Raw genomic sequence first — 18,256 nt, 5'->3', positions numbered from 1 at the left:
TGCTGGGGTGACTTATTTACTGGATTACTTATAGTCATATGGATGAGGGGTAACTTGTAGGAGGGTGATTAAAAATAAAATAAAATAAAACCTTTTCTTTGAAGGCAGTTATCAATTACTTATGTGTTTAGAATGGAGCTTCTACCTCCCTTCCCTCTCAGCATTGGGACTCTAACTGACTTAGAACTCTGCAGGCAATATGCATGTAACTATAGTGCCTGTTTCTATGGTGCAGCAATATTTAGAAAGTCTTGTTTCCTTGGTGTCCCTCATCCCCTCTGGCTCTTAAAATATTTATACCTGCTCTTGGGCAGGGTTCTCCCTTAGAGGAGAGATTTGACAGAGACATCGTATTTAGTACTGAGTTTCAAGGTCTCTTATTCTATTGCTCATGTATGGTTCTTTACATTTGCTTTCATCTACTTCAGGTGGAAGCTTCTGTGACGATATCTAAATAATCTAGATAATGATCTATGAGAATCACAGAATGTTGTTTAGTCATTTTATTGCTATGTTGTTTAGACAAGAGTAATATTTGGATTTCCCTGAGTCTATGGGTTCTCTAGTGTCAGGATCTTGGCTATTGAACATTACTGGGGTGAGTTTCATCCCATCTTATTGCATTTCAACTGAACAGGCTCTTAATTTCAACCTGATAGTGCTTGGTTGAAAATTTTTGTACTATTATCACATTTTTTTTTTGTACCACACATCATATTTTGCTAGCAGGTCACAATTGTATAGGTTGAATAGTTTGGCTCCATTGGTGTATTATCTTTCTCTTCTGGTAGCAAGTAGAGTAAATTTTCTTTACCCATTCCTCTGTTGACAGACATCTAGCTTGTTTCCAATTTCTGGCTGTTATGAACAGGTGTCCTTGTAGAAGCATGTAGAGTACTTAAGTACTTAAGTATCCATCCAGTAGATGGATTTCCATTTTTCTGAAGAACCACCAAATTTTCAAAGTGGCTGTACAAGTTTGTGCTCCCACCATCAGTACATGAGTGTTTCCCTTATTCCATATTCTTGCCTGCATGAGCTGTTACTTCTTTTATAGATCTTGACCATTCTAACTGGTGAGATGGTGAAATTTCAAAGTAATTTTGTTTCACATTTCCCCGATGACTGAGAATGTTGAATTATTTAAGGCAGATTACAGGAAGGCAAATAATTATCTGGAGAGACAGAGATGAAAGGGAGAACCTGAACTCTTGGGCCTAAACCTAGAGTTTGAATTTCATTGAATAGAGGTGAATAAGGATGAGAGGCACCTGTTATTTGTTACTAGACTGAAAGTGAGAATGGAGACATATGTAATGGAGAATGCTAAGGATAGTATAATGTACTGAGTCCTGGTATGGTCACTGGGCTTCTTGGGTAGAAAATGTTTTTAGGTATCAGTGACTGACTGAAAGGAATGGGGTTGCACTATATATAGTTCAAAGGGATGAAGGGAAGGAAAAGCTGGATGCGTTCTGAGGTTCTTGGAGTCCATGGGTAATGGAGGTACTGTGGGATGAGAGGACATTGCAAACAGGTTGTTATAGGGCTTGGTGTCAGAGTGGAGAAATCGTAATTGAGAACAAGAAGGAAAATGCAAATGCTTTCTTGAGTCCAAGTTCATTGTGGCCTAGTGGATTCCAGATAGAGTGTTTCTCAAATTTTATATTGCAATGGAAAACATAATAATATTTTCAGCTGACCAATGGTGATGCACATCTTTAATATACTATAACTCATATACAGAGGCAGGCAGATCTCTGGGGGTTTGAGGTCTACAGAGTGAGTTACAGGATTGCCACACAGAGAAACCTTGTTTCAAAAAACTAAAGCAAAGAGGACATAGAACTTGTTGAGATCATATGCAGAGGTTATTCACCATCACCAATTCAGGGATGGGGCCACCCAACCATCTCAAAAATTTAACCTAGAATTGCTCCTGTCAAAAGGAAATACAGGGACAAAGTGTGGAGCAGAGACTGAAGGAAAGGTCTCCCAGAAACTGCCCCACCTTGACATCCATCCCAAAGCAGCCACCAAACGCAGTCACTATTGCTGATGCCAAGAAGTGCTTGCTGACTGGAGTCAGATATGGATTCTCCTGAGAGGCTGTGCCAGAGGCCTCCTGACACAGATGAGGAGGGTTCCAGCTAACTATTGGATTGAACAAGGGACCCCAACGGTGGAGATAGAGAAAAGACTGAAGGAGCTGAAGGGGTTTGCAACCCCATAGGAAGAACAATACCAACCGACCAGAGCCCACCAATGCTCCCAGGGACTAAACCATCAATTAATGAGTACACATGAAGGGACACATGGCTCCATCTGCGTATGTAGCAGAGGATGGCATTATCTGGTATCAATAGGAGGAGAGGCCCTTGGTCTTGTGTCTCAATGACCCAGTGTAGGGGCATGCCAGGGCACAGAGATGGAGAGTGAATGCGTGGGTGAGTGAACACTCTCATAGAAGCAGGGGCAGGGGGAATGGAATAGGGAATTTGCAGAGGAGAAACTAGGAAAGGATTTGAAATGTAAATAAACAAAATAACCAATAAAAAAGAAAACAAAAAAGAATAATATTTTCAAATTATCTTTGTAACTTAGTAGTGACCCCAGTAGTTGTGTAAGTATATTGCTATTTATGTATGTTGGATAGTTTACCCCAATTTCATTTAAGTCAATGAATCCCCTAAACCCCATAGAAATACACATTCTATATATAGTCTTTTATTTTCTAATAATAATTTATAATAGATATAGGGGAAGTATCTAATTTACAAGGCTTCTCTGTGTAGGTTCTGGTTCTTATATCTTCTGTTGTGATTCTTGTTCTCATGGTTGCATTTGTGATTCTACTCAAGAATTTATATATTACTAATTGATGTAAGTCACAGGTCAATATATAAGTGTAATTTGAAGCTAAGTTTTAGTTGAATAGGATTTTTATGCATTTTTTCTCCCACCTGATTTTATTATGCTTTTTTCTGAAAAACAGACAACTCTGTGAAAACACAAAAATGAAAATCAGAACAAAGACCAAGATAGTCAAAAAAAAAAAAAAGCCAAAACAAAGAAAACAAAGCAGAACCCACCAAAATACCATTGGTTTTGTTTTGTGTTTTTGAATAGTGCTCATTTCTACTTGCCCTCTCAGCCCTGAGATCCAGTCTGGCATGAATCTATTCAGGCCCTATGCATGTTGCTGTAGTATCTTTATGTTCATACAAGTTTCAGTCCTGTTATGTATGGAAGATACTGTTTCTTTGATTCTTTCATCCCCTTTGCTCTTACAATCTTTATAACTCCACTTTCTGAACATCTCCCTGAACCTTGAGGGGAGAGCATTGATGATGATATTCACATGGTAAACATTTCTTGTGAGTCTGTTAGTGTTGAATATGATGTTTGAAACTTTACTTAAGTCAGTAATCATTTGTAGTTTGGATGAAATATTGTACTTTTTCAGTTCTGATGTCTTCACTTTGAAAAAGAAATGCAGCTTTTCCATTGTTTCACAGTTCAATATTTTAATGAAGTAAATATTATAGCATTTTTAACTTACTGGCTCTTTTGACCTTCAATCCGACCTTCAGCACCAGAAGAATCTGAACTAAATGTATGCTTTAAATCTTTAAATTTGCAATTTATATTTTGTTCGTTTCTTTGTTTGTTTTTACTCTGGGTTCTTAAATACTTATTTGTATTCTTCCTTCCTCCTAGAAATAATTTGAATTTCTTGATGAGTTCTTGGTGGCCGAACCTTGAAGATCTTTATGAAGCAAATGTTCCTGTTTATAGGTTTATTCAAAGACCTGGAGATTTGGTCTGGATAAATGCAGGCACTGTTCACTGGGTTCAGGCTATTGGGTGGTGTAACAACATCACCTGGAATGTTGGTCCACTCACAGGTATTTAAAGTAGCACACCAATGTAGATTTTTTTATATTACAGAAGATTTTTCCTTAGAGACTGTGTTTTTTAATTTTTTTCTGTGTGCACTAGTACATATGCCCATTTGATGTATAAAGTTCTGTGCTTTGGTTTCATTAGGTTCTTTGAAGACTACTAAAATATTTTCTTTAGTTATTCAGAATTTAAAGATGTTTAAATTTTTAAAGATTTAGTTAATGCTTATGAGTTTTGCTTGCATATATGTCTGACATTATTTTATGTATTTAAGAGTTTTGCTTGCATATATTTTTAGTGTGTTTTTTGTACCCACAGATATTAGAAGAGGGTTTTGGATTTCCTGGGATTGGAGATCCAGACAGTTGGGAGCTGCCATGTGGGTGCTGGGAATTGAAGCTTTGATTTTCTGCAAGAAAAACAAAAGATCTTAACCACTAAACTGTCTCCCCTATTCTTTAGAATTCTTATTTCAAGTTTCCAGGAAGCCTTAGTATGTCTGCCTGTTTAAAATGAATAAATAATTCTTCAGCACCAGAAGAATCTGAACTAGACATATGTTTTATATTGCTAGACCTCAGTTCACCGACTACAATATTGTGTACTAAAAGTAATCATAATTTGAAATGATGAAACAACAAAATGTAAAAATATCATAGCATAAGGTCTTTAGAATAGGGACTGCTCATTACATGTCAGTCTTTAAACATAATCTATTAGTGCATTTAGACTTTTCAGAATTGGTAGACTTAAAACTGATATAATAGGATTCTCATACATTTTGTTCAGTTTTGTTACTTTATAATACTTATTGTCTTCCTAGCCTTCCAGTATAAATTGGCAGTTGAAAGATATGAATGGAACAAATTGCAAAGTATCAAGTCAGTAGTACCCATGGTTCATCTTTCATGGAATATGGCACGAAATATCAAAGTCTCAGATCCAAAGCTTTTTGAAATGATTAAGTAAGTACTTAATTTTTCCCCCAATTACATTTTTTAAATTGATTTTGGGACAATGTGTACATGCCATATTACATGTAGAACTCAGCGGAAAACTTGCACTGGTTTGATTCTTTAATTCTACCATGTGTATAATATTGATTAAGCTCAGATTGTCAGCCTTGATGCACTGAAAATGTCAACATCCTTAAATATATTTCTTTCTCTCCCCTTCTCCCCCCTCTTTTCTTTTTTTAGTCCTTTTTTAAATTTTTTTGATGTTTTTAAGATTTATTATTTATATGGTGTTCTGCCTGCATGTGGCTTCAGACCAGAAGAGGGCACCAGATCTTATTGTAGATGGTTGTAAGGACCATGTAAACTCGAGACCTCTGGAAGAACAGCCAGTGCTTTTAACATTTGAGCCATCTCTCCACCACTTTCTTCTTTACTCTTGATGTTTTATTCACTGAAGAACTCTACTGATATTAAGTAAACATAGTAATAAATAGGCTTGTCAAAATTATATGAGTATACAAATAATAAAATACTTATAGATAAATATGACCTTAGTGTAATACAGCCATCAATATTATACTAATTCTCAACATTTGCTAAGACAATGATGACTTTATTATACTACAAAATGATTAATATATTCTTATTAAATATACTTTTTTTTATTTTCCATATATTTATTGGCCACTCAGTTTCAGAGTCATTCTATTTGCTCATTTATTCATTAGATTGCTTGCTTTGATGGTATTTGACTTTTTTTTTCCCTCCATCTTTATTAACTTGGGGGTATTTCTTATTTACATTTCAATTCTTATTCTCTTTCCCGGTTTTCTGGCCAACATTCCCCCCAAACCCTACCCCTCCTCCTCCTATATGGGTGTTCCCCTCCCCATCCTGCCCCCATTACCGCCCTCCACCCAACAATCACATTCACTGGGGGTTCAGTCTTGGCAGGACCCAGGGCTTCCCCTTCCACTGGTGCTCTTACTAGGATATTCATTGCTACCTATGAGGTCAGAGTCCAGGGTCAGTCCATGTATAGTCTTTGGGTAGTGGCTTAGTCCCTGGAAGCTCTGGTTGCTTGGCATTGTTGTACATATGGGGTCTCGAGCCCCTTCAAGCTCTTCCAGTTCTTTCTCTGATTCCTTCAACGGGGGTCCCGTTCTCACTTCAGTGGTTTGCTGCTGGCATTCGCCTCTGTATTTGCTGTATTCTGGCTGTGTCTCTCAGGAGCGATCTACATCCGACTCCTGTCGGTCTGCACTTCTTTGCTTCATCCATCTTGTCTAATTGGGTGGCTGTATATGTATGGGCCACATGTGGGGCAGGCTCTGAATGGGTGTTCCTTCAGTCTCTGTTTTAATCTTTGCCTCTCTCTTCCCTGCCAAGGGTATTCTTGCTCCCCTTTTAGAGAAGGAGTGAAGCATTCACATTTTGATCATCCGTCTTGAGTTTCGTTTGTTCTACGGATCTAGGGTAATTCAAGCATTTGGGCTAATAGCCACTTATCAATGAGTGCATACCATGTGTGTTTTTCTGTGATTGGGTTACTTCACTCAGGAAGATATTTTCCAGTTCCATCCATTTGCCTATGAATTTCATAAAGTCATTGTTTTTGACAGCTGAGTAGTATTCCATTGTGTAGATATACCACATTTTCTGTATCCATTCCTCTGTTGAAGGGCATCTGGGTTCTTTCCAGCTTCTGACTATTATAAATGAGGCTGCTATGAACATAGTGGAGCATGTGTCTTTGTTATATGTTGGGGCATCTTTTGGGTATATGCCCAAGAGAGGTACAGCTAGGTCCTTCGGTAGTTTAATGTCCAATTTTCTGAGGAATCTCCAGACTGATTTCCAGAATGGTTGTACCAGTCTGCAATCCCACCAACAATGGAGGAGTGTTCCTCTTTCTCCGCATCCTCGCCAGCATCTGCTGTCAACTGAGTTTTTGATCTTAGCCATTCTCACTGGTGTGAGGTGAAATCTCAGGGTTGTTTTATTTGCATTTCTCTTATGACTAAACGTGTTGAACATTTCTTTAGGTGTTTCTCAGCCATTCAGCATTCCTCAGCTGTGAATTCCTTATTTACCTCTGCACCCCATTTTTTAATAGGGTTATTTGTCTCCCTGCACTCTAACTTATTGAGTTCTTTATGTATTTTGGATATAAGCCCTCTATCAGTTGTAGGATTTGTAAAGATGTTTTCCCAATCTATTGGTTGCCGTTTTGTCATAACAACAGTGCCATTTGCCTTACAGAAGCTTTGCAGTTTTATGAGATCCCATTGGTCGATGTTGATCTTAGAGCATAGGCCATTGGTGTTTGGTGGTTTGTTTTTTTTTTTTTTTCTTCAAGAAGTTTTCGCCAGTGCCTATGTGTTCGAGATTCTTCTCCACTTTTTCTTCTATTAGTTTGAGTGTATCTGGTTTGATGTGGAGGTCCTTGATCCACTTGGACTTAAGCTTTTTACAGGGTGATAAGCATGGATTGTTCTGCATTCTTCTACATGCCCACCTCCAGTTGAATCAGCACCATTTGCTGAAAATGCTATCTTTTTTCCATTAGATGGTTTTGGCACTTTTGTCAAAAATCAAGTGACCATAGGTGTGTGGGTTCATTTCTGGATCTTCAATTCTATTCCATTGGTCTATCTGTCTGTCTCTGTACCAATACCATGCAGTTTTTATCACTATTGCTCTGTAATACTGCTTGAGTTCAGGGATAGTGATTCTCCCTGAAGTCCTTTTATTATTGAGGATAGTTTTAGCTATCCTGGGTTTTTTGTTATTCCAGATGAATTTACAGATTGTTCTGTCTAACTCTCTGAAGAATTGGATTGGTAATTTGATGGGGATTGCATTGAATCTGTAGGTTGCTTTTGTTGAAATGGCCATTTTTACTATATTAATCCTGCCAATCCATGAGCATGGGAGATCTTTCTATCTTCTGAGGTCTTCTTCAATTTCTTTCTTCAGAGTCTTGAAGTTCTTATCATATAGATCTTTCACTTGCTTGGTTTATGTCACACCGAGGTTTTTTATATTGTTTGGGACTATTATGAAGGGTGTCGTTTCCCTAATTTCTTTCTCGGCTTGTTTCTCTTTTGTGTAGAGTAAGGCTACTGATTTATTTGAGTTAATTTTATACCCAGCCACTCTGCTGAAGGTGTTTATCAGCTTTAGTAGTTCTCTGGTGGAACTTTTGGGATCACTTAAATATACTATCATGTCATCTGCAAATAGTGATATTTTGACCTCTTCTTTTCCGATCTGTATCCCTTTGATCTCCTTTTGTTGTCTGATTGCTCTGGCTAGGACTTCAAGAACTATATTGAATAAGTACGGAGAGAGTAGGCAGCCTTGATTAGTCCCTGATTTTAGTGAAATTGCTTCAAGTTTCTCTCCATTTAGTTTAATGTTAGCAACTGGTTTGCTGTATGTGGTTTTTACTATGTTTAGGTATGGGCTTTGAATTCCTATTCTTTCCAGGACTTTTATCATGAAGGGGTATTGAATTTTGTCAAATGCTTTCTCAGCATCTAATGAAATGATCATGTGGTTCTTAATCTTTCAGTTTGTTTATATAATGGATCACGTTGATGGTTTTCCATATATGAAACCATCCCTGCATGCCTGGGATGAAGCCTACTTGGTCATGGTGGATGATTGCTTTGATGTGCTCTTGGATTCGGTTTGCCAGAATTTTATTGAGTATCTTTGCATCAATATTCATGAGGGAAATTGGTCTGAAGTTCTCTTTCTTTGTTGGGTCTTTGTGTGGTTTAGGTGTAAGAGTAATTGTGGCTTCATAGAAGGTATTCGGGAGTGATCCATCTGTTTCAAATTTGTGGAATAGTTTGGATAATATTGGTATGAGGTCTTCTATGAAGGTTTGATAGAATTCTGCACTAAACCCATCTGGACCTGGGCTCTTTTTGGTTAGGAGACCTTTAATGACTGCTTCTATTTCCTTAGGAGTTATGGGGTTGTTTAAATGGTTTATCTGTTCCTGATTTAACTTCAGTACCTGGTATCTGTCTAGGAAATTGTCCATTTCCTTCAGTTTTTTCAAATTTTGTTGAATATAGGCTTTTATAGTAGGATCTGATGGTTTTGTGAATTTCCTCTGGCTCTTTTGTTATGTCTCCCTTTTCATTTCTGATGTTGTTAATTTGGATACACTCTCTATCTTCTCTCATTAGTCTGGCTAAGGGTTTATCTATCTTGTTGATTTTCTCAAAGAACCAGCTTTTGGTTCTGTTGATTCTTTGTATAGTCCTTTTTGTTTCTACTTGATTGATTTCAGCTCTGAGTTTGATTATTTCCTGCCATCTCCTCCTCCTGGGTGTATTTGCTTCTTTTTGTTCTAGAGCTTTTAGGTGTGCTGTCAAGCTGCTGACATATGCTCTCTCCTGTTTCTTTCTGCAGGCACTCAGAGCTATGAGTTTTTTTCTTAGCACAGCTGTCATTGTGTCCCATAAGTTTGGGTATGTTGTACCTTCATTTTCATTAAATTCTAAGAAGTCTTTAATTTCTTTCTTTATTTCTTCCGTGACCAGGTTATCATTGAGTAGAGCATTGTTCAACTTCCACATATATGTGGGCGTTCTTCCCTTATTATTATTGAAGACCAGCTTTAGCTGGTGGGGATCTGATAGGATACATGGGATTATTTCTATCTTTCTGTATATGTTGAGGCCTATTTTATGACCAATTATATGGTCAATTTTGGAGAAAGTACCATGAAGTTGTGAGAAGTTATATTCTTTTGTTTTAGGATAGAATGTTCTATAAATATCTGTTAAGTCCATTTGGTTCATGGCTTTTCTTAGTCTGTCTATGTCTCTTTAATTTCTGTCCTTGATCTGTCCACTGATGAGAGCGGGGTGTTGAAATCTCCTACTATTATTATGTGAGGTCCAATGTCTGCTTTTAGCTTTAGTAAGGTTTCTCTTATGTATCTAGATGCCCTTGTATTTGGATCATTGATATTTAGGATTGAGAGTTCATCTTGGTGGATTTTTCCTTTGATGATTATGAAGTGTCCATTCTTATCTTTTTTGATGAGTCTTGCTTTAAAATTGATTTTATTCGATAATAGAATGGCTACTCCAGCTTGCTTCTTCCGACCATTTGCTTGGAAAGTTGTTTTCTAGCTTTTCACTCTGAGGTAGTGTCCGTCTTTGTCTCTGAGGTGTGTTTCTTTTAGGCAGCAGAATGCAGGGTCCTCATTGTGTATCCAGTTTGTTAATCTATGTCTTTTTATTGGGGAGTTGAGGCCATTGATGTTGAGAGATATTAAGGAATAGTGATTGTTGCTTCCTGTTATATTCATATTTGGATGTGAGATTATGTTTGTGTGCTTTTCCTTTTGTTTTGTTGACAAGATGATTAGTTTTTTTTCTTTTTCTAGGGTGTAGCTTGCCTCCTTATGTTGGGCTTTACCATTTACTATCCTTTGTAGTGCTGGATTTGTAGAAAGATATTGTGTAAATTTGGTTTTGTCATGGAATATCTTGGTTTCTCCATCTATGTTAATTGAGAGTTTTGCTTTGTACAGTAACCTGGGCTGGCATTTGTGTCCTCTTAGGGTCTGTATGATATCTGTCCAGGATCTTCTGGCTTTCGTAGTCTCTGGCGAAAAGTCTGGTGTGATTCTGATAGGTTTGCTTTATATGTTACTTAACCTTTTTCCCTTACTGCTTTTAATATTCATTCTTTATTTTGTGCATTTGGTGTTTTTACTATTAGGTGACAGAAGGATTTTCTTTTCTGGTCCAATCTATTTGGAGTTCTGTAGGCTTCTTTATGTTTATGGGTATCTCTTTAGGTTAGAGAAGTTGTCTTCTATGATTTTGTTGATTTTGGTCCTTTGAGCTGGGAGTCTTCACTCTCTTCTATACATACCTATTATCCTTAGGTTTGCTCTTCTCATTGAGTCCTGGATTTCCTGTATGTTTTGGAACAGTAGCTTTGTCCATTTTCTGCTATCTTTGACAGTTGAGTTGATGATTTCTATGGAATCTTCTGCTCCTGAGATTCTCTCTTCTATCTCTTGTATTGTGTTGGTGATGCTTGTATCTACAGCTCCTTGTCTCTTCCTTTGGTTTTCTATATCCAGGGTTGTTTCCCAGTGTCCTTTCTTTATTGCTTCTATTTCCATTTTTAATTCCTTCAACTGTTTGTTTGTGTTTTCCTGGAATTCTTTCAGGGATTTTTGTGATTCCTCTCTATAGGCTTCTACTTGTGTATTTATGTTTTCCTCCGTTTCTCTAAGGGAGTTCTTTATGTGTTTCTTGAAGTCCTCCAGCATCATGATCAAATGTGATTTTAAATCTTGATGTTGCTTTTCTGGTGTGTTTGGATATTCAGTGTTTGCTTTGGTGGGAGAATTGGGCTCCGATGATGCCATGTAGTCTTGGTTTCTGTTGCTTGGGTTCCTGCGCTTGCCTCTCACCATCAGATTATCTCTAGTGTTACTTTGTTCTCCTATTTCTGACAGTGGCTAGACTGTCGTATAGGCCTGTGTGTCAGGAGTGATGTAGACCTGTTTTCCTGTTTTCTGTCAGACAGTTATGGGAACAGAGTGTTCTGCTTTCAGGCTTGTAGTCATTCCTGTCTACTGGTCTTCAGCTGTTCCTGTGGGCCTGTGTCCTGAGTCCACCAGGTCACTTGGAGCAGAGAATTTGGTCTTACCTCTGCTACAGGGCCTGAAGTTGCTCCTGGGGGTTGTGTTTGAGCTCTCTGTGAGGGCAGCAACCAGATGGGCCGGCCCCGCCTTTTCCCCAGGCCCCTGTGTACAGAGGTCCCAGATGGCATTAGGTATTTTCCTCTGGAGTCAGAAATGTGGGCAGAGTGTAGTCTCTTCTGGCTTCCCAGGCATGTCTGCCCCTCTGAAGGTTTAGCTCTCCCTCCCCCGGGATTTGAGTGCAGGGAGCTGTGACTGGGTCCCTTCAGATCTGGTTGGTGTCTCTGGTTAGTTTTTAAAAATTGAAATTAAATTTTTGTTATCCAATTAAAACATTTTACAATTGTTGATTCAGTTATAAAGAAATTGTTGACTTCTGAACGAATAATGTTGCCCCCTTTTCCCATATTATGTTGTATTTTATAAGTTGGTGTGTTGGGGTTTTGTCAGTAGCCACCTTGTCTTGAATGCTAAATGTTTAATATTATGCACACAGAAGAAAACAGTCTTGTAAGAACAATTTCACCAATATAAAGAAAGCACTTTTAGAAATATAATTAAAATAAAGTTAGACATTCTGATACAGTACACACACACTCACACTCACACTCTACAACACAGATGTACCTCAAGACCGGTTATAAGAGTAACCAGACACAAAAAACCATATGTTGTGACTGTACCTGTTCACTAGCCCTGGGAAGTTTGCTAGAATTTTCTTCTTTTGGAGTGAATCCTCAGTCCAATTAAGAGTGTTGTTGGTTGATGCCAAGATATGTGTGCCCCTACTGCACTCACAGGGTCATCATGCCATGCTGATGGTGATTGTGTATCAAAGTAGAACTGATGCTACTTACCTCCTTTGGAAGTTTGGAAAGAATGTTGCACAACATTCTTTCTGTTATTAGTCACTTCTTATTCCTATTCTTTCCTTCAGTGTTGCCCTTCCTCTCTCCTTCACAGTTAAAAATTCTCCACAAATTTTCCCATTCAAATCACTGTCGATTCTTCTCTCTTGATCCTCCTTTATCTTCGTTAGTATTTCTTTTACATTCCTACTTATAGAACATGGTTTCTCTGTGTTGTATGTTCACATATGAATATTTTGAGCTAGGATGCACAGATTTTTATTGCATAGATTACCCTATTCATTATGTTCTTACTTTAGCCATTTACCTGTAGATTTCATTTTTCTTTCTTTAAAGATTTATTTTAATTTTAATTATGTGTATTCATTTGTGTCTGTATGTGAGGGCAGATTTTCATGGAACAGGAGTTAACAGGTGGATGTGACCCACTTAATATTGGTGCAAGGAACACCTGTGTAAGAGCTCTTAAACATTGGCAATAAACATAGCTAAGCAAGTATGTATGAGTCAGGATGTTGAATCCTTTGGTATATACCAAGGAGTGGGATAGCCAAATCATAAGGATTCTCCATAGTTATTTCCACAGTGGCTATACCAGTTTGCAACCCCACCATTAAGCATTTATTGCCAGTAGTTGGTTCTACTCATTTTTACTGGGATAAGATGAAAATCTCAAGGTTGTTTTAATTGCCTTTTAATCATTGCTAAAGATGATAGATACTTTTTGAGATCTCACACATTTTTATTTCTTCTTGAAAACATTGTACTGAGTCATTTGTATTTTTAGTTCTTTGTATAATTTTCACATTAATCCTTTGTTACACATATTGTTGGTCAAGCTTCCCTTCACTCTATGAGGTTCCTCTTGTGTTGGTTGTTTACTTAGCTGTACAGAAGTGATTTTTTTTATGAAGTCTCATATGTCAAATGTTTGCCTTAATTCCTTTATAAACAGAACCATAAAAGTCTCTTTCCACACTTTTTTTGTTTTGCCTTCACCTGTTTTATGTTTTATGGTAATAGTGGTTGCGTTGAAGGACTTTCGATTAAGTTCATTCTGTTTTTATTTCTTTTGAATAAGTTCTGAAGTATTGCTTCAGAATATTTTTTAAAAAATGGTTATAGAATTCTGCTATGGATTCATCTGGTAGTTTGTGGTCAAAACACTTGTCATGAGTCTGTTTCAGTTGTTGATCTTTTCTTGGTTTTAATGTTGGTTTGAATAAATCTAAAATCTTTATATTTTCCAATTTAAAGGAGTACAGGTTTTTAAAATATTTCCCCAAAATAGCGCTTTGTTGTCATAATGTTTTCCTGTTTACTCTGGACCCTATCAAATTTGGGTGTCTTTTTATTTGTTTCCTTCATTACCTCTTTCACACTTATGGGTAGCTGATAATCTTGTTGATCTTCTCAAAGAGCAAGGACTTAGATTGTTTATTACACTGCTTTGTTTGTATTTCTTTAATTTATGATGTGACTTTTATTGTATCTTACCTCCTTTTGGTTTGCTCTTGTTTGTCCAAATTTTTGAGCTACATTACTGAGTCACTGTGCTCTTTCTGAGTTCATAAATTAGATACTTAAAGCTATAAATGTCTCTTCTATTAGCTACTTTTAGTGTATTCTGAAGGGTATTTTTGATTCTTATATCATTTGAAATTATAATTTTATCATTTCCCCTTCTTTTTCTCCCTTAAAACCCTCCTATATGTATTCTTTGTTCTTCAGATTCATGACCTCTTTTTCATTAATCATTGCTGTTTCTGCTGCTGCTACTGCTTCTGCTGCTGCTGCTGCTTCTGCTGCATGTATAGCCTAAATAAGTTCTTGCTTAGTATGTATAATGTTAGTTGTATGTTTCTTTTCAGGGATGACTACTTGGTGTTAGGTAATCAATTGTTTTCTTCCTTTGGGAAGACAAATGGTCTCTTGACCTTAGTTAGCATTTCTTAAGTTGCCTGTATGCCTACTTTTGTCATCCTTGTTCATTTCATATTTTATATTAGTAAAATGTAGCTTGGACTTATTAGGAAACAGTCTCTTGGCAAACTTTCTGTTCTCTGGCTCTTATAATCTTTCTTTCAACCTTTGTTCTTCTTAGTGTGGTTTGAGACCTGGGCTCCATAACTCCAGAAGTTCTTTTTGTAATTTACTTTTCCCCCCAATAGTTTATTTACTCTGCATCCCAAACAGGCACTTTTCTGCTCCCATTCCCCCACCCCTATCCCTCACATGGCCCTTTTCTCTTGCCTTCTCCTCTGAGGAGGTGGAAACACCCCCTGGGTACCATCCAACCCTGGTGCATAAAGTCACTGCAGAACTAAGCATATTCTGTCCCACTGAAGCCTGACAGGGCAGCACAGCTTGAGGAACAGGATCTACAGAGTCAGGAACAGACCTGGGTTTCATTGTTGGGAGACACACAGAAAGACCAGGCTGCATATCTAATGCATATGTGCAGGGCCTAGGATTAGCCTGTGCTTGCTCTTTGGTTAGTGGTTTGGTCTCTGGGAATTCCCAAGGGTCCAGGTAGTTGACCTTGTTTGTCCTTTTGTAGAGTCCTGCCCTCTAGGTCCCTCAGTCCTTATCCCAACTGAAAGATGCAGGTATTGTTTTCTAATCCTTTCAAAGTCCTTATTGAAATGTGTGTTAATTGCTTGTACTTTTCAAATACTAGTAGAGGGGGCAGGGCCACTGAGCACTAAAAAGATATGTTGTAGCCTCAGGTCTTGGGGTTAGAGATAGTTCCAGGTTAAATACCCAAAGCTCCCCAGGCCTTGGACTCTGGATGTAAGACTAGGATAGAATTGAGAATTTGAAAGAATGCAAGTTTAGTAGCATCAGGCAGACTTAAACAGATGGGGCTGAGCCCTGAGTGTTTGGCTAGGCTGGACTTAGAGGTTGGACGTGGTGCAGGAGGCAAGGGAAACTAGAATTCTTAATATTTAGTGTTTAATTTCTCTTTAAAATTCCCCCATTGTAGATATTGTCTCCTCAAGATTCTAAAGCAGTGTCAAACTTTGAGAGAAGCTCTTGTTGCAGCAGGGAAAGAGGTTTTGTGGCACGGAAGGATAAATGATGAACCAGCTCCTTACTGTAGCATCTGTGAGGTAAGTACCCTTTCTTATGGTAATTGATCTGGATTCTGTAGAGTTGGTTTATCTAGATTTTGAAATATGATCTCATGTCGCCTACAGAGGTTTTGAACCCTAGAACTTTTTGTCTCCACCTTATATCTAATGGGATATGGGGTAAATAGCATATCAGGGTCAGTTTCTCTTGTTTGTAAATGCCCAGTCTTATTTAATTACTTATTTACTTACATTCTAAACAGATTTGCTTACATCCCCTCTCCTTTGTTCACACCCCCCCCCCCACTTTAGCAGAGTCCCTCCACCCAACCACCCTTCTCTGAGAGGATGGGAGAGGGACAGTGTTACAAACCTCTCTCCTCCCTGGTACATGAAGTCTCTGTGGGTTAGGTGCATCTTCTCTTAATGAAGCTAGACAAGGCAGCACTGTTGGGGAACATATTTCACGAATAGGCTACAATTTAAATTTATTTATATCTTTATACCATGCATTTTATAAGTCACATATTATAATTTTAAATTTTTATCTAAAAACTAAATATTACAGTATATGTTGGCCTAGAATTATCTCCTAAATAGGCATACATGCAATAACTTCTTGCCAAATGACAATTATCTCAGAATTTCAAGATATCAGTACACACTGAAAACACAGATGGTAGCAGAATAGATTTAGTGTACTGCTAGTCTAGACAGATAGTCATTAAGCCCTTGTCTTAGGGTTTTACTACTATGAACAGACACCATGACCAATTCAAGTCTTATAAAGGACAGCATTCGTTTGGGGCTGACTTACAGGTTCAGAGGTTCAGTCTATTATCATCACAGTGGGAACGTGGCAGCATCCAGACAGGCATGGTGCAGGAGGAGCCGAGAGTTCTACATCTTCATCTGAAGGCTGCTAGTGGAAGACTGGCTCCCAGGCAGCTAAGATGAGGGTCTTAAGCCCACACCCACTCCAACAAGGCCACTTGTCCTAATAGTGCCACTCCCTGGGCCAAGCATATACAAACCATCACAGCCCTTTACAGTACTTTTTATGGTTGGTAAGGATTCTAGAATTTTTTATCCCAATAGGAAGAAAGATGAGTAATTCCACAGTTGAACTCATATGAAAGGTTTTAGAAACAACAGCAACACATGGCTGGAAATGTGGCACAAGTGAAATAGCATTTACATATACAGCATGAGTAAATTTGGGAATTCAATTTTTCTTTAACTTTCATTTAATTCGAAGACAAATTACAACCCACTATGGCCCTAATATATGATTGAATGTGAAACTAGGCAGAATAAACCATTTCTTCAATACTTAGGAGAAATGGTTTTTCTACTTGAGATAGAAGGGTACACAGGTCTTGGAACATTCAACTTTCTTTGAGGGTTTAGTTTCACCAGCCAAAGTGGATTATTATAAAATGTTTTTGTCTTTGGGAACATTCAAAGAATGAAGAAGGGGTACAAGTAATTTCAGTGAGAGAAAATAGTGTCTTGTTTGACGTAGAGGAAGAATGTTTATGGTAGAATGGGCTTATATATGCCAAGTGGCATACTTCTGAGATACATCTCTAGCTGAAGTTAGACTTCAAATTCTTATCAACATTAGCAGATATATCTAAAATACACTCAAGGTACTGAAATAAGTGAAGTGTTTGGTAATCAGAGAGAGTATACACAGACATGTCATTAATTTGCAAGTTGTTGGAATTACCTTCAGACATATTTGCTAAGGGGGGACAAGAGTTGTCCTTTGACCAGCCTGCATGTGTACATACAGACACGTATACATTTTTTAAAAATGATTTTTATGACAACTAAAGTCAGTAAGGTAATATGATCAGATAAAGCTCGATGACAAGTTATACATGATTCAATTTTTTTTTAAAAAACTCAGGATACTAGAATATTGTTATTAGCTGATTGGAAATTACAGAAAATATAAATAAGCTGTCTGTAAAATAAAAAGTAATTTCTTTTGAGTAAGAAATTAAAGGCACAATTTGGGTTTTATTAGTTTTTATTTCAATTTTGCTTTTTTGTTTAGCTGTGTGGGTTTTTTTGTTTTTGATTTGTTTTTTGAGAAGGGGACAAAGATTAGCAAACACATGCAGTTTTATGGATTAGGGAAGTTGGGAGCATCTGAAAATGGGAAAATATAATCAAATATATTATGAAAAAACTAAAATTAAGAGTGCTGTTGATGGCAATTTAGCTCAGTGGTAGAGTGCTTACCTAGCAAGCACAAGGCCTTGGGTTCATTCCTCAGTTCCAGAGAAAAAAGAAAAAATAGAGTACTATTCTTTCCTTGCAATAGAGCAGCTTGTTTTGGGATCAAAAACATTTAAGGTTTTCTATACATTAGAAAGTGAATCTATATCTTTCCTAGTATTAGTACATAAACTTTATAATCTTATTTTTTATGGTATCTGAACTTCTATAACTTTTCACTGTTTCTAAAATGTTCTTATCATGTCAAAGATCAAAAATTATTCATTGAAATATATTATTTAATTGTTCTGTTTTTTTTTCCTGGCATTATTAGCCAAGATGAAAGCAAACAATGAAGTAATAAGTTATTAGGACTCATACTAGAAAAATAAAAGGAAAATAATAAGTTGTATCTGATTATACAGAGATGTTTAGGGTAAATAAAAATTAAATTAACTAATTCTTGTGAAGTCAATATAAGCTTTCTTATTTAGACAAAGTAGTTAATTATCCTAAACTGAATGTTTT

General features: G+C 37.2%; 1 protein-coding gene across 11 annotated transcripts in view; it reads left to right on the top strand.

The window, feature by feature from the left end:
- Uty (ubiquitously transcribed tetratricopeptide repeat containing, Y-linked) overlaps positions 1-18,256 on the top strand; it is a 158,530-nt gene that overhangs the window by 135,760 nt on the left and 4,514 nt on the right. For all 11 annotated transcript variants that reach the window (XR_015647283.1, XR_015647282.1, XR_015647281.1 and 8 more), the window contains 3 exon segments: positions 3,721-3,908; positions 4,730-4,871; positions 15,412-15,538. Coding sequence is in view for 8 of the 11 variants with exons in the window: in NM_001419831.1 (NP_001406760.1) it covers positions 3,721-3,908; positions 4,730-4,871; positions 15,412-15,538 (457 nt within the window). In the remaining 3 variants the exon portion in view is untranslated.

This window comes from Rattus norvegicus, chromosome Y (assembly GCF_021556685.1).
Source record: "Rattus norvegicus strain SHRSP/BbbUtx chromosome Y, alternate assembly SHRSP_T2T, whole genome shotgun sequence".
NCBI lineage: Eukaryota > Metazoa > Chordata > Mammalia > Rodentia > Muridae > Rattus > Rattus norvegicus.
Note: the sequence above shows the minus strand (reverse complement) of the source record. Positions and strands in the feature narration are given on the sequence as shown.